At 36.1% G+C, this 17,927-nt stretch overlaps 1 protein-coding gene across 1 annotated transcript in view; it reads left to right on the forward strand.

Moving 5' to 3' along the window:
• KCNN2 (potassium calcium-activated channel subfamily N member 2) overlaps nucleotides 1-15,965 on the forward strand; it is a 523,285-nt gene extending 507,320 nt beyond the window's left edge. Inside the window, exons 11-13 of the mRNA XM_058277220.1 lie at nucleotides 1,613-1,740; nucleotides 8,052-8,121; nucleotides 13,245-15,965. Coding sequence (XP_058133203.1) covers nucleotides 1,613-1,740; nucleotides 8,052-8,121; nucleotides 13,245-13,532 — 486 coding nt within the window. The 3' untranslated portion in view covers nucleotides 13,533-15,965. The remainder of the gene's footprint in view (nucleotides 1-1,612; nucleotides 1,741-8,051; nucleotides 8,122-13,244) is intronic.
• The last annotated feature ends 1,962 nt before the right edge of the window (nucleotides 15,966-17,927 follow it).

The raw sequence follows: 17,927 nt of genomic DNA on the forward strand, positions 1-17,927 counted from the left end.
CAGTTTCTGAGACCTTCATTAACTAGCAACCCTTCTCTATCCTAGCTGAGAATGGTTTATCCCAATCCGGCAGTGCTGGCCAGTCTCTGTCCACTCCTTTCATTAAAAGCAAGGTTCTGAAACCTCAGCACTTTATGTTGCCTCCATTTCCTGACCTGTGTAAAGGGCAGAAGCATCAGATGGAAAAGCCTTCTGAAAATTTTATGAAAAAGAGGAAGGTGTTTCCATAATCATGAAGATGAACCAAGAAATAATTTCACTGTACATGGTGATGTTTTACTTATATGACAGCTAATGCTTCAGTCATTTTCTTGTTGTATTAAGGATGCTCTCCTTACACATAGTCTCATAGATATCCAGAGAGAGAGCATTTTATGAACTAGTCATCCCTAAAATGCAGTTTTATTTTCTTAAAATGGTTTCTAGCAATACAGCTTCACTCAAAAAGAAAACTTTTCAGAATCATGAAAAAGGACTCACACCATCAGCCACCAACTTGATGTTTTCTTTGTTGAATTGACAAAATATAAATATGTACTTGGGCTCATCATTTTAATATGATTCTAAAATTCTTATCTCAAGCTAAAAGGGACTTTTTAACCATAATCCTCCCTAACCTTAGAGATGACAAAAAAAAAACCTACAAGATTAGCTAGTTTGCTGGACCTGACATGCTTTGCCTTTCTTAAAATGCTGTCTTCCTTCACCTAGTACCCCAACAGCCTGCGGCTCCCTTTGTGAAATATCCTTTATCCATTACTCTAAAGAATTATACAGAGAAATTTCTTAGAATAAATTAATAACAACAAGCACAAGTCAAACATCTGGAGTCATCACATCCTGTAGTATGAGCAAGCAAGAGGACAAAATCCATCAATGGCAGGGCCTTTATCTGCTTTCAGGACCTTTTGAAATCTTCGATCAAGAAAGTAAGTGAGTGAATATTACTAGTAAGGTATTCATGCTTTCCATCAGCTGGAATAGGCCCTGACAGTGTTACTACAGGGCTTTCATCCTCTAGTTTATCCCATCCATTTGAAATGTAGTGAATTTAAATTTCCAACAAATCATGACAACATAAACTCTTTGCCAGTTAATTAAAGTGTGTTAACAGCATTTAAATTGCTCAGTCATTCTAAGAGCCTACGGAAGCGGGGCCTAATACTTTCAACAATGGGAAACATGCCCTTCCTTTAGTGCACACCAAAAAATACCAAGCAATCTTGCAAAGGATAAGATTAAGCTATCTTTCTGACATTTTACTTTCAGATAATGAAGAACATAGAGAAAACAATTGCAGTTCAAGGTGGAGAAATCAACATCTTAATGAAAAAAGCGTTGACTAAAACGCTTGACTCTCTTAATGGGATAGGATGGAGTTTAGCACAGAAAAGTGATTAGTATCTCTAATATTTCAGTTTACATGTTCCCAGGCAGAAACAGGTACTTCTAAAAAGGCATACATTCAAGACAAAGAATTTTTGAGTAATAGTTTCTCAAAGTGGCTACAACTCACCATGATCACTGGGATGAAGAATATGCCTCCCAGAAGAGTTGCGAGGATTCTGCTCTGGAATTTATCAACTGCTTTCTTTGTTTGTTTTCTTAATAGGTGAAAAACGCAGCTGCCAATGTACTCAGGGAAACATGGCTAATTTACAAAAATACAAAGCTAGTAAAAAAGATAGATCATGCAAAAGTAAGAAAACATCAACGAAAATTCTTGCAGGCTATTCACCAGTAAGTACCACGTTTTATTTTCATCCTACTTTTATATTCCTGACTTTTGATTCTCACACTTGATTCTTGCATGAGGGAGGGAAAAAAAAAAAAAAAAAAATTATAACTATCAATGTGTTCTGTTCCCAAAAGATATTATTTGGCAATTTAATAATTTCATAAATGAAATCTTCAGAAAATTGTCAGCTCCTTGCATGATTAAATAGCATTTATTTTGGGTACAATAGTCATTATTTAATATATGAGTTAAAATATCTTCTCTGTTTCTCTCTTTAGAAGCAATGATTTCACTTAAAATTGTGTTTAACTGAACTTACTTACCCATATAATTAGCTCTAGGGCGTTTAGTTTTTATCTACTACAAAATCTTTAAAATTTAGTATTATATGATCTATCTGGATTGTTTTATCATATTGTCAAATGTTTTATATAAAGTTATTCCCTATAATTGATTTAATACTTGGATTTTTTATTTTTAATAGTATTTTGGGTTTGCCTATATACTATGTGTTCATTATAGATTTTATAGTTCTTATAGACCTTGCACTCATCATAATTCTGACTTTATCCAGGGTACATTATTCAATTTCTTTAAGTCCTTCATGCCAATTTATTGTTATATCATGTAACTGTCATAGCATTTTCAAGTAAAAATTTACATCCAGTAAATTTCAATGATAATTTGAAAGCACAGGGTCTTTCTCCCCTAGCTCACTTCAACTTTACCGTAAGTATTATTCACACGGGTGAATTCCGATGCTATGCAGACTTGCTCTCAGTGCCATTTCTGCATGGGGAAAGAAGAGATACAGTCACGTTTGTGGCTCATAAAAGTGGATTTCCTCATGTAACCTATCAGGGGAATAATGGAAAGGTGGGTACATACTAGGTCTCTTGGCTCTATAGTAAGATGTGTCTTTTCAGAACTGAACTAACACAGCAGACAAGTAATCTCTGAGGCTGAAGTTTTGTCTTACATGCTTAGGTAATACTTACGTAATACAGTACCACTAACACTGTTGGAAATCACTAAGCACTCTTCTTCTACCCTCTTATGTGTCCATCCAACTGCCCTACTTAAATATGTAGCACTGAAAATGTGGAGTATGTCCGTATTGTAGACATATGCATGCTTCCAAGGAAACCACTACCTTCCTTTTGAAAATAAAATCCAAGTACTCTGACATGTCAAAATAGAAGAATACTCCTCCGTGTTGTAGAATAAATGACCCTCATTGCTACTCATCTTCCTCTTTCCTTGCTACCACCAACACACTTTCTTAAAATGGTGACATCATTTCCTCTAGCTCTGTGATTTGAGGGCACATACAACTATGTTTTTCTCCCATTGTAAGGAAAAGTCTAGACTTTAAGATGTTAAGTCTGGGAAAGAGTAAAAGGAAAAAAACACAGAAAGGACCATTAGATTAGATCTGGCTCACAAGACGGTGCTTGCTTCCAGGAACTGGCAGCCCCTTTGCAAACCACATGTCCCATCTGTCCCCACAGGGTGGGTTCCATCTTGGGAGTACCACCTAGGAACCCCTTGCCTAGTCATCTTGATTCCTTAACGTTTAGACCTGAAAGATGCTGAGCCTTCACCTCTACTTTACCCAGGCCTGTCTTCCTGTCAGAGGGCAGGCCTTTTCCCCAACGCACTCACCTAGAAGAACTCTCCTTTTCAAGTAGACCTTCTTTCCCTATAAACTGTACAGCAAAGTAACTCCAACAATTATATAAAAGCTACCCACAGTATACTATGGAGAATTCATTTCTTTGGACTTTTCATGTTCGTATGCTAACCTGTATTGTTCAAATATATTAAAAAGAAAACATATCTTTGCGGGTACGAAAAGGTATGCATGGCCAAGTGGGGATGGGAAGGTATGAGATGATGTGGAGGTGAGTGTGGTTGGTCTGTGTGTAGAGCCACCATACCTGCCATTGTCTCCAGTATCTTATCTGTGCACCCTTCCATCAGAGTCACCTATTAAATGTATCATTAAATATGGTTTGCCTTTGAGGAATTTTCATTTAATAACAAACCAAAAAAATTATTGGATAGTTTTTGTCATATAGTTCTACAGCCATGTGTAAATGGTATTTATTGTATCTCATCATAGATCTCTTAAGTTCTGAATACATTCATACTCAAACATTTGGGGGAGAATTTAGGTTTTGGGTATAGGGGTGCTCATTGTAAAAATTCTTTCACCTTTGCTGTAGATTTGAAAATTTTTGAAAGAAAAGGTTAGGAAAAAATCTAAATTTAAAAACTGACCCTGAACTCTGGGCAAAGACGCCCTGTGAGACTTGTTGACCTGATCTTAAGGGTCCGGTGATGTGTGGAGTTCTCCAGCATACTGTTTTGAGCAGTGATAGAGGAAATCACTTGTGATTCTTCTGCTCCTGTCAAACAATTCTCATTGTGTTTCTTCTCTAGAGTAGATGAGCTTCAAGCAACTAAAAAATTCTCTGAACTGTTTTATAAAGTATTCTTGGGGTCATTGGATTTCCTTTGGGGTGGGGGACACATACTTTAAAAAAAAACACAACTAAGTTTACCTCTATGGACTGGGTTTGGCTACATTATTCTAATCATGCATAATTGTCTTTCCTTTTAACTTAGTGTTTGAAGTTGGGGAGTGAAAAGAAAAGCACATAGGGCTCGATTCCTTCATTGCCCATTGTTCAGACCTGGTGAGATCCTTAGCCTACTACATCAGCACCAGGTGAAAGCAGCCTTGTTAGTTAAGGGAAAAAGTGGTAAATTCATTTGGCAGAGCTCTCCTGGCCTCTCCTAGTCTCTGAATTGCCTAGAGAACTTTTTCCTAGCAGCTCCCCTTCTTCGCCAGTGCCTCCCCACCTCCCAATCTCAACTCTCTCCCTCTCTACCCAATGCATGGCCTCTCTAGTCTCTGATGGATGCTCAGCTATCCAGGCTTGTGTCCTCCTTGCAGTAATATACCTATAACTTTTTAGATTAGCACGTAGTGCCATGAAGCATTCTATTTCTCTAACTTTTAAACCGTTTTCTGGCAGCAAGTTTAACTCTAAAGTTGATCATTCTTTTTAACTCATCTTTGGACCCCATCAATCAACATGAACTTGCCTTAGAACCAAGATAGCTACTATACATACATAAGGTATATAACATGGAATGGTGGATTTCCTACCTTTCAGAAAGCAAAGCTTCTGAATAGCCCCAACTAGAAGAAGATATGCTTTTCCAAAATAAAACCATTAAAATGCTATTGTTTTGAATACTCTTCTTTTAAACACATCCTATTCATATCAGGCAAAAACATTCCCTATTGTTTACTTTAACATTGTGTATCAAAGAGGCCAAGATACTTTATAGAAATCTTTCCTTCTCAACATCAGGAGAAAGCTAAGTGCTTTCAGGTAGGAGAAGTATAACAACTCTGGAGAAGGACAGCGATAGATTTGAATAGTGTTTCTCTTTGATCAATAAGCCAAATCCTGCAGTCATTGCAGGATCTTCCAGCTAATGAATCGAGCCCCCTGTGCACAACTGAACATCACTCTGTGTTATTATGTTCCAGAATATTTTACAGTTTCTTTTCTTTTGTCTTTTTATTTCAACAAAATGAAAATAGAGCTCGGAAGTAAGTTGTGTGAGCCGCTCCTTTCAACATTTGCAGACTTTTCTACCGGCTGCATGTACCCAGCAGATCCTTTATTTGTGAACTTTTTAGTAGTCTGATTGCTGCTATGGAAATGTGATCCAAAAATCATGATATTTTCCCGTGATAAGTGAAGTTCACAAAGAAGAAATCAACATATGTTTCTTATTCTTCTTTTTTTTTGGGGGGTGGGGGGTGGGTTGTAATATGCATCTGCATGTTACATTTTATCCTAGCAGGTGCAGCTCAAGGAACTTTTCTATCAGCTTTCCTACATTGTAGGCAGTATAAGAAACAACAAGGCAAGATGATTTAAGTTCAGGGAGCTAAAGGAATTCTAGTCAACGGGGCTACCCTATGTCATCTTAACAGATTAGTAGAAAATAAAATGGGCAAAATTCTACTGTCAGTTCTGAAATATAGTGACCAAGAAAAGTAAATTAGGCTTCATTGTCTGTAAAATGAAGTGCTGGCCTCAGCTAGGGTCCCCCAGCCCCTCGCTGACTTGTGGAGGTCAGGACTTCCTCTGCACCCACAAGCTGCTGGAGGCTTCTAATCCAGTGTTCCCCTAATTTTAGTCAGTCATGCACCACCTGTACTATTGCTTACTTCAATTTGAAAAAGCACCTTGATATAAATCCTTAGCATAAATGGTCAAAAATATATCACTTACATCAAAGGTAACAGTAACAGCAATTGGCATCCCAAATAATGGGATACTGGGATATTGGATATTGGATGTTAGCCATAGGCTCTTGCATGCAGAAAACTCCAATATGAAATCCTCTTCTTTCTTTAAAAAGAGAGAACAGCAGGTATTGGGAGACAAAGAAAGTGTAGGACCAGCCTTAGGCAGTCTTCTGGCAATAATCGAGAACTGGAAGAGAAATAGAAGGAATAACTGTTACTCAATTTTAGTATTGTTTAATGTCTTATTTAAGTAATACTTCTATTGGCATAAGTCCAGTACTTCCAAAACACTATCTCAACCCAACCCACTTCATTTCATAGGTGAGGAAACTGAAGGTTGAATTCGGGGCCAGTTAGAATGATGGTCTGGCATAGCTGCTCGCTCTAGTATACCTCTCTGTAACAACCTACTGAAGTTTGAGGGTGGTTTTGGCTCTTGGGAGTTTTCTGCTTGTTTTTAAAAGGCACATACCGAGAAGTACAATTGTAGCCTAAGTACTCAGAGAAATATTTCTTGACAATATATTGGAATTAAGTATAAGTTGTAAATTTCTGTTAGACTATACCATGTACCTTCTTTATAATAGCGTGAAAAGGATCCAATTAACTTAGTTCCAAGTGCTGTAATAGAGAAATTCATAGTCTCAATGACAAGTTAGAACCTTAAACTGTTTTAGATTGTTAAAGATTGTGTTGGAGGTAGGCGTCAAACTCTTATTGGCAGAAGGAACTATATCTTCCCAGTAGAGCAGATTTGGTGACATATTGTATATATCCTGGTTTCAGAACAAAACCACTGAAAAACATGAACATTTGTTACAGAAATCTCCCTGGCAGTAAAATCTTGCCCTGTGAGTTTTTATTTCTTCTATATGATTAACATTAATTTAAATAGAGAAATAATCAAAAGCCCTCCATCTAGAATTAAAACTATATTTTGAAAAAAATGACTCAGTAAAGTTAGCATGTTTTTTAAATTTTCTTTCTTTTCCTTTTCATTAAGTGATTTAGATGGACTTGCTTCTCATTTGGAGCAAGGCTTTAAATTGTTGACTTAAGAAACAATAAAATATTTTTCTCTTGTTGGGAAACCCTAACTTCATGGTACATATTAAATGCCGATCAAATATTTAAAATAACACAGTAAACAAGTTAAGGAATAGTAAGAGTTCTCCTTCAGAAAGCTGTTTGTTTTTTTAACAATAGCGATAGCCTTTTGACTGTCAATCAGGTACACACAATGATATTTCAAAGAAGCCAAAGTAACCTTAAGAGTAGAAATTTCATCCATCAGACACTTTCATTATCCTCTTATCTACACTAAAAATTAAGAGATTCTCCCAAGGAAATGGTCTGGCCTCACTTCAAATTCAATGGCAGTTTAAGATAAAAGTCAAGTGAAATAAAATGAAGAATAAGAGAAGTATGTGTTTTGAGTTATCTGGCTGCTGGTTGAACAGAAGCTTTCTTTTTGTTAATAAGAATCTCACTTATCACTGTGTTTTCATCAGGTTCAAATACCTAACCCAATCCATTTCAGACTAAACAGGGCTAATACCTGTATCTAGTCATGTAGGCATAGGAAGGTGCTCATTGCTCCAACATTGATGAAATTCCAGCTGCTTTGCATATTTCTTCCTATGTCTATTTGTCATGATACTGGAGCTTTAAGGAATGTTTTGGCTTTTTCTCATATGGTGAAATCCGTATGAGTCTTTCTGAATTCAACTTTAACTACCTGGTAAATAACTGTCCTGAGGACATCTCATTTCTTGCTCTCCTTTCTTTTTGCGGTGTTGGGGAAGCATGCTTCTCATTGTACCAGATACATAACCAGTTTGGATTTTACCTCAAATATTCAAGGCATTATCCATGCAGTTATTTGCTCTTGTCAATTTTGTGCATGCTCTTTGGAAGGTATAAGGTAGCCATAAAAGGAAGTAAACTTATTTGACTTCAGATTCTGTCTTTTAGATTGAGGAGTGTGAAAATGGAGCAGAGAAAACTGAATGACCAAGCAAATACTTTGGTGGACCTGGCAAAGGTAAGATGTAGATGTTTAGTCTTTGTTGTTCCATCTGTTGGACTTAACCATTGAATGGTACCTAATAATTAATGTTTCAAAAGGAGCCCACCCCAAAATTTAATTAATAAAGCAAACCAGGTAAAGGAAGGTGCCATATTTGATCCTGCAATGTGAGAAAAAGGACTCCAGTTTTGCCCACAGCTGAGCTGCAAGAAGAGGCTCAAAGAGCCCAGAGAGAGATGAGCCATATCCCTGATACCTTGCAGCTGAACTGGAGAAGCAGAGCAGCTGAGCCTGAGAGAGGAGACCCAGAAAGAGACAAGCCTTATGCCTCGTTGCCCATAGCTGAGCTCTAGGAGATGGTACAGCCCAGAGGCAAAGGCAAAGATCAGTGGCCATCTTGCTTTGCCATGTGGCTGGACAACAAGATTGACAGTAGCTGACTTTGATGGTTTAAAAAAAATTGCTAAGGGAGTTAGATGTCATGAATTCTATCATCATCCAGCTCACTCCAGAAGTAGTAGTAGTAGTTTTCCCTGAGTTAGCTAGTCTCTGCCTTGCACCATGTCTGCAGAATACACCAGTAAAGTGCAAATGTTTGCACAAGGCTAGTTGAAATCACTCATTCGACTACTGAGCAGCCCTGATGTAAAGAAAAATTCCATTAAATGTATTTACAATCTGGTCCATGATTTTCAGTGTCAGATTACACTTCAAGGACTAAATGCAATCCATCCCATTTTAGATCTCCTAAAGTCAGAGTACTCAGTTATTGAGCTGTTGGCTCTCAAAACCTCAGGTATGGTTACAAATGATAAGGAGTACAGAGCAATGCTAAGACAACAATTAAAAACTGAACCATCTTATTAACTTTTTCATGAGCAAGAGGTTAAAAAATGTCTTATGGCCCTTTGGGTTCTGAAAATGATGGAAAATTGCTGCTTCCCAAGCTATTTCAGCAATGTATGAGTAATCAGGGGATTCCCCAGCTAATATAGTTGCTGAAAAGCGACAATGAGTAGGGGAGGGAGGCAGCAGTGCTTGCCCTGGCTAACCTAACCTTCACTCCTGCAAATGTTAAGTAAGGACAAAGTTGCGCTCAACAATGCCTTGTTGTTCTAACATTACCTCATTTACCTCAAAAGCCAAAATATTAATCTCTCAAATGTTCTATCTAGGATTATTCCTCAGACTCTCTTATGAAAGCCTTTTTCCAATGGTTTTACCAAATCTTTGTAGGGGAAAATATTCCAGCCGCTTGAGTCAGACAACATAGTCCTCAAGTGGATAATGATGGACAACATTATACAAAATCTAGAAAAGTTTTTTTAGAAGATCTGTTTTAAAAGGACATATATGTTAGCTAAATCTGGAAACATTTTTAAAAGTCCATTTTAAAACAGTTTATTATGGGAGAATACTGTGAAGAAAGGAAAGGTAGGCCTTCTGTCTTCCCAGTGGTAGAGTATGTGATATATATTCATTTTAAAATTGACTTCCCCAAATAATTCATTCAACAAATGGGGACACTGAAGCTCAGCAAGTTTACCGTGTTTCCTGGGTGCACACTTATAAGAATAACTGAACTGGAAGTAAAACCCAGGTCTGTGGGTCTCCAAAGCCTATTGTCTTTCCTCTACAGAGGATAAGATTGTTTTATAAAGCAGTAAAAATTTTCTGAAGGCAACTTTCTTTTTTTAATTAATTAATTTTTTTTTCTTCTTTATTTTCTTTTAAATATGAAGGCAACTTTCATAAATAAAATAATGGTTTTCTCGCCCTTTATCTCATATGGTACTTTCGTTGTTAACTTTCAAATATTATCCTGTGGTGTTGTGGCTAAGTTATTCTTTTCTACATTGAAATAAATCTCCCCATCATATAAACAATCTGTTTTCTAATCTTTCTTTCCTTTTCTTTATTTCCATACAGATATTTTATAAAAGTTTAATGGGATAACAAAAAATCTACCAATAGCCAATAAAAACACAACAAATAAAATAAAACACAATAAAATCCACAATAAAGCTACTAGAGCTAAGAAATAAACATTGTTAAGAGAAATCAAAGAAGACCTAAATAAATAGGACATTCTGTGTTCTTCTAAGTATTAAGATGTCACTTCCATCCAGAGTGATTTACAGATTCAATGCAATCCCAGTCAAAATTCCAATGGCCTTCTTTGCAGAAATGGAAAAGCCAGTCATCAAATTTATAAGGAAGGGTAATTGGGCCCTGAATAGCCAACTCCATCTTGAAGAATGAAGTGGGAGGCTCACATTTCCCAATCTTAAAATTTATTCCAAAGCCACAGTTCTCAAAACAGCATAATACTGGTACAAGGATACACAGATAGACCAGTAGAATCAAATTAATATTTCAGAAATCAATCTGCTTCCATTTCTTTTGGGTATATAACTAGAAGTGGAATTGTCGGGTCATATGGTAATTCCATAAATAACGTTCTGAGGAATTGCCAGTCTTTTGCAGTGGCTGCACCATTTTACATTCTTATCAATAATGAATATATCATCTTATTTCTCCACAGCCTTACCAACTCTTTTAAATTGTCCAGGTTTTTTTAATAATAGCCATTTTAGAGGGTATGAAATGGTACCTCAATGTGATTTTGATTTCCATTTCCCTAATAGCTAATTTCTTGTGGGTTTTGGCCATTTGTTATCTTCTTTGGAGAAATGTCTATTCAAGTCTTTTGCTTATGCTTTCTTTAAAAAAATTATGTTGTCTTTGTTGTTGAGTTGTAGAATTTCTTTATATGTATTTTGGATTGTAAACCCTATTGGCTATGTGGAAAATAAACAAACAAACAAATAAATGCAACAAGCCACCAACTTAAAAGAATTTTTCTAAAACTCTTACATTGATATGCTCGTTCCCTAATATATTATTCAATGTCCACTCTAAAAGTGCTCCTATTTACAGTGATTTGGAAGCAGAATAAGAAACATAAGTGGAATATGACACAGTAGCTCCAGTGCATACCTGTTAAAGCAGAATTACATCCTGGGTGCAACTATGAGGTTCACAACTACACTGAATTTTTAAAAATATTTTTAAGCAAACTTAGAAGAATATAAAGTTGAAATTAAAAAAAACATAGGTTGCATCTAAAAATGGAAGTTATCTTTCAAAAATAAAAGTAATCCCTTTTTAGAATATAATTTATGATTTTCTTCCATTTCATTATTTAAAAATCATACCACTTAAAAATACATTTACGGTCCCCATGTTCTCTTACCATATTTATAAGATTTATATGATTGATTTTTTGGTTGTTGCCAAAAGTAAAATCCATTCTCAAAATATGTATATTTATCAACAATCAAGACATTGCATTCTTTTGCATTAATTCTAAAGGAGACATTAGAATGGCATTTATGTTAAGTGTCCCACCTTTTAACCAATGCTTTGAAGGAGGCAAATTCTTATTTGGATCTATACATTCATCAGCTATGCCCTTTAGTAATGGCTTAAACATAGACTATAAAATTATTCATATTTGACCTAGTCCCATTAAATCATGCATCTTATATTCATTTTAAAATATTATACCAATAACACATATGACATAAATATATTGAAGATGAATATTTTATAGCTCATAAATAGAAGACAAGTGAAATATATAATGAATCATTCCTAGGAGAGCATATATTATACATTTAAGCTGAACAGTACTTATATATGTGGCAGGAAGATGTCCTTCATAATATTTATACACATGATTCTTGCTTGGACACAGTGATGGGGCAGACTCTTGTAGCACTTCAGCCAAATGACTAAAATAAATCATGTATTTTTACCAGAAAACAGACCACTTGAAAATATAATACAGATATGAAATTTAACTTCAAGAATACATCTGTGAAGCAAGATGTTTCTTCTTTCCAATTATTTTTTCAGTACCATGCTTATTGTTATGACTGCAGGACTGTACATGCTATAAGGGTTCAGTGTTTGTTGAATGAGTGGATGTTGTTCACCCAGTCTCAAGACTATGTAGTAAAATTAAAGCTTAATGAGCTTTTATTCCTCTATAGCCAAACCGAAATTAGGTGCCTATATTCTGGTGAATAACCCCCTTATTTAGTCAGTTTATTTGGCATTTGTGGGATCCTTGGTTGTTAAGCAGGATAAGAGCATGTACTGTAATGGGAAGTGGAATAGAAAGAGGGAAGATTAGACCAGGGTATCTTAGACTTGGGCTTCCCTGGGCTTAGGGTTACATCCCTCACCTTCCCTTTTTGACAGCCCTCTTTCCTCTCTGGCTCTGAGCTGGTCATCCTGGGGTCTGCTTCCTTGCCCCTTTAATTACTTAAGAATATCATAGCCAGAAGTCAGAATCATGAATACCTTATTGTCAAGACAATCAATTACAGATCTCACTAGGACACCATAAACATCTCCCCATTTCAAACCACTCAGTGCTTATTAAGCCCTAGCCAGCAAGGGGGCTGGTGATGCTAGCACCTCCCGTACTTTCTGTTCTCTCAGTGACTACCTGTAAAAAAGGCTCTTTGACCCAATAGAGAGAGGCCTATCATTTGGAATGTGGGACAGCAAAATATATTTAGAAAGTTGTTATTGCTTTAAGTTACTAAATTATTTGATTAAATTAGTTTGTCCTAAACATCACTCATATTCCACCCTCAGAATTTCTGCTACATCCCAAAACCATCTGAACTTTAAAGCTGCTTGTTTTTAAAAATGAGATTTGTTCTAAATAATATTACATGTTGCAAAATAAATTTGATGTGCTAGTTAAATGTTTGTAATGACCACTAACCTACAAACAAATACTAAGTTTAAACATGTCTGTCTGTACACCATCTGAAATCAACAGGCTTACCACCAGCAATACCTGCCCCACACTTTTTGCAACCAAATCAAATCAATGGCTAAGAGCTTGCATTTTTAAGTGCTGGCATTGAACAAACACCCTCGGTTTGCTTTGGAAGGTGACCTGTTCAGCTAGCTGAGGCCCTGTGACAGGGACGTCCCCAGCACTAAACCTCACAGCATTGCACTAAACCTCACAGCATTGACAGCTCACTTTCTGGGCAAGTGTAATTAAGCCTCTTAGTTCTCTGTTTCTGTATTCCCCTCTTCCTGTTTTCCAGACCCAGAACATCATGTATGACATGATTTCCGACTTAAATGAAAGGAGTGAAGACTTTGAGAAGAGGATTGTTACCCTGGAAACAAAATTAGAGACTTTGATCGGTAGCATCCACGCGCTCCCTGGGCTCATAAGCCAGACCATCAGGCAGCAGCAGCGAGATTTCATTGAGGCTCAGATGGAGAACTACGGCAAGCATGTCGCCTACACTGCTGAGCGGTCCCGGTCCTCGTCCCGGAGGCGGCGGTCCTCCTCTACGGCGCCACCAACTTCATCAGAGAGTAGCTAGAAGAGAATAAGTTAACCACAGAATAAGACTTTTTGCCATCATATGGTCAATATTTTAGCTTTTATTGTAAAGCCCCAATGGTTCTAATCAGCGTTATCCGGGTTCTGATGTCAGAATCCTGGGAACCTGAACACTAAGTTTTAGGCCAAAATGAGTGAAAACTCTTTTTTTTTTTCCTTTCAGATGCACAGGGAATGCACCTATTATTGCTATATAGATTGTTCCTCCTGTAATTTCACTAACTTTTTATTCATGCACTTAAAAAAATCTTTACTACTACATTATATGATATAGAATAAAAAAAGTTAATTTCTGCACATACTTGTCTGGTCACTTGACATTTCTAGTTTCATTTTTCACATTACTTTCAAGGTAAAATGATCGATTATCATCTAGTATAAGCTGATAATTTTGGTTTCCAAAAATTTGGTCAGATGCCAAAAACACATGGAATTCCTTCATACCCTGTTATGGAAGTTTCCCTCATTATGGACTGTTAGGGTCACAATAACTTGACTCAATCCAACTTATTATAATTTTCAGATTTACTGTGTCTCATTTTTATTTTGTGTGTTTTCAAATTATTTGGATGCTGAGGCTTTTACATCAGAATATAGACAAATAAGAGGCACAAATTCTTTCAAGTTTTACAAGGTTACCAGCAAACTCACATGGAGAAAGTATCAGAGTTCACCATTGTCTATGAACTAATGTTGCAAAATTTTGGCCTAAATTAGATATTTCATATCTTCCTATGTATTTACTGATGAGGAGGGCCACAGTTCATTCTGTTTCAGGTATACACATACATATTCACATGTATACATGTTTGCATAGCTCCTAAAAGCATAATGAGCACATATGAGAATAACTCTTAATGTGTCACATAAAACCTAGCAAATGGCCCCCTCTTGGTCTGTATTTGTGTACTGGGTACGAGGAAATAAAGGGCATCTAGTAAACATCATGAGTTTTATCACACGTGTACCATGGGTGGACAAGGTCATTTTGTGTTAAAACTGAGTGGACAGTGCTGAAAACACATCTCTTTCCAAATTTAAGAATTTACTCGGTTTAGAAGAACCATCATTGAGGTGAAAGCATCATGGAATTCCTATCATGCTGTTGTTCACTAGTATATAGGAAGACTTAATCTTTGGTGGTAGGGGCAACACATCATAAAATACAGCTCCATTTGGACAGCTCATAAACCAACCAGCTCTGACTGGCTAAACGTGAAAATTATTTCATTTCACAGAAATCTATTTAAGGGACTTTTGCCCTCCTCACCTTTATTTTACCCTCAACCCTTTGAGACCAACTTTAAACATTGCAAGTTATTAATATATCTAGTCCTTTTCTTCAACATAAAACTAGATTTTTTAATATATGTATTTGATCCATGTCACAGAGTTCAATGAAAAAATAACTTTATTCTTCATAATTGATGCAAAATTCAAAACTTTTAATATCAAGGGCATAAAAGTATGCTTGCATTAGATTACATGAGAACAACTTACCATTTACTGTCCATCCAAAGTGGCTGAAACTAAAGGTCATTCACACATCTTCTATATGTCTGTTGGATGAAGATAAGACCTGGAAAGTCTTTCAATAATAAGTGGAAGAAAAACAAGTAGAGCACTGCTTATAAGAGCATATTGCTGAGTTAAATGAACATTTTATCCTGCTTCATGAAAATTTCTATTTCATGGATGAAATAACATTTCCTTTTATATATTTCAGATTACATAGAGGCTACATCATGTTTAATGTAAACGTCTGATATACGAAGAGAAGTTTTGAAAAAGTGATGAATTTGTTCTTGGAATTGATGAAGTTAATTCTTGCATATTCAACTTCTGTTGTGACTAAAAGGCAGAGTAGCAGATAATTAAGTTTGTCTTTCTTACTGATCAATTAGTACCACCATCCAAGAGCACGAGAAGCCTAGGAAAGAATAATGCATTGCTCCTCTTGTTGAAGAGGGAAGAGAAAGTGGATTTTAATTTAGATTTCATTACCTTGTGTTTATTCCCTTCTTCCTGATTACCAGAAGCTCATCCAGGAGAAATCATTCTTTTGTTCTCCAAAATTGATTTTAGTTTCCCTGTCCCTCTATGGAAAGAATATGAAGATTAGTGAAAACATATATTGTTTCTGTGTTTTAAAAAATCTTAATAATTTAAGACCAAGTATGCACAATTTGAAAGAGGAGGAGGAGACCCTTCTGGTATGTAGACATTCGGGTCAGCAATTTGCTGAATAAATCCTACTTGAACCAGCATTACCAAGTCTTCCCCAATGGGCTTTGAACACTCCAACACAGAATCCTCTATGGGATCCTACTATGACTATTCCTTTGTGAAGATATGCCTTGCTTTAATTTGTACTTTACTTTTTAGAATTGATAAAAATAAATTTTAAAATTGATTTCTTTTTGTGATACCTCAGCCAGTCACACCCTGGCCTGGCTATTTTTCTGCTGTCACTGCGAGAGCATATGGTTAGGAGAATTCATTTTACATTACAAGGACACTACCTTCCTTAATAATTGTCTTCATTTCCCTTAAATGCAGTGCCACAGGCCAGCCACTAGAAAGAGCCCATGCTCCTATAGAAATGAGGATGAACCAAATATATAACAGATAGTAGGTCTAAGAAATTTCATGTGCTTTGTCCCTCGTTTTGCCTACCTTTCTAGTTGTTTTTCGAGACTATCCCATGTTGCCTACTATATAAGCAAATAATTATGTTTCCAAAACAGAGTATAAGAACTGGGAGAAAAACGACTGGTTAGCATTACTGTGAATTTAGAGGGATGGATTAAAATTCTACAGACCTCCTAATTTTGAGATTTGCCCAGTCTGGAGAAATAATGTGGTATAATAGAAAGAGCATGAAGTTGTGAGTCAGACCTGGTTTTAGAATGTTGTCTTGCCATTCCTTAGCTGAATGCACTTAAAAATTTTTAATCCTTCTGAGCCTCTGTTTCCTCCTCTGTAAAATGAGTATAAAAAACACAGACACAGTGGGGTTCTGCAAAGCCAGGTATCTATCTCAGTAAATGATGATAATTACTTTATATTACTATTTTCAATGTAGGGCAGCAATTATGAAACCACCTCATTACCTTATTATTAACTCTTAACTCCTAGCAGTATAGATTACAAATCCCCACCCCCATTTGTCTAGTTAATTCTTGAAGCAAGTCACTGGCTTCTGGATAATACTCATTGCTGGGTCCTATCACTGTTTCCTTTTTTTTTTTTAGTGTGACCTAGAATATCATTAGACACCTATGTTTGTGATTCTGATAACTTTCCCCTCTTCTTGCCATCCCACAAATTCTATATATGAAATCTCCATCACATACTTTGAGGTAAACCTTACAACACTGCAAGTTGCTAGTATAATGAGTCTTTTTCTTCTTTAACAAAAAACTAGAGCAATATATTTGATCCATGTTGCATGGTTCAAAGAGAAAAATAACTCTTTTCAGCTGTTGGTTGAGGGATTATATGTGATACTAAAATAGTTATCCAAGCAATATCTTCACTGTAAATGAAAAAAATCACAATTGCTTTAGTAACAGGACATTTGTGTATAATGGACTCCAAAATCTAATACCTTCTGGCCATAATATTCTAAAGCTGCATTATGTTCTCTAAGGGACAAGAATTTCCACTGTGCCACTTACCATTCCTTCCAGGAGTGTTAGAGTAGACACATGCCCTCCTCAAGTTTTACATACATAATGTAACTGCAGACAGTTTGGAGTCAGCTATGAATCTATTCTCCCTCTACCTCCTTTATTCACATCTTTGTTTATCTGCTCACAAATGGAATTGTTAGATTGAACATTCACATCTTTTGTGGGCCGTGGGAACAAAAGCCCAAAATTAGCCTGTCTTTCTGTAGATAAAAATCACAGTGCTTCCTAGAGGAAACTAACAGTAAATAGATAAAAAGATTTTAATAAGCCAATATTTTTATTTTTGAGTTTGTAGGTTGGAAAATATATAGAGATTATAAAGAAATATTGACATTCCTTAAATAGGGCTGCAATAGGGTACTTTTTACTTTACCTCTTTATAAAGTTAATTTTAACCAATTGTATGAGTTCTAAAATATATATTCAGAGAGTTTCAGGATACGTCATCTTAACAGAAAGCATAGGTGACAAAGGATTATTACTCTTAAAGCAAATTGTTATAAGAAGTTAAGTGGGAAAGTATTTTCCACTGATTGAAAAACAGCTGAAGCGGGGAGTCCTTTGTGTCTTCACGGATTCTCATCTCCTCTCTCTACTAATTGTTGCCAGTTTGTGTGGAAGAAAGAGCCACACTAAAAGGACATTTCTCCTGTGTAGAGAAGAACTGAAAAAATTAGTAA

The sequence above is a fragment of the Dasypus novemcinctus genome, chromosome 2 (genome assembly GCF_030445035.2).
Source record: "Dasypus novemcinctus isolate mDasNov1 chromosome 2, mDasNov1.1.hap2, whole genome shotgun sequence".
In the NCBI taxonomy this organism is placed as follows: Eukaryota; Metazoa; Chordata; class Mammalia; order Cingulata; family Dasypodidae; genus Dasypus; species Dasypus novemcinctus.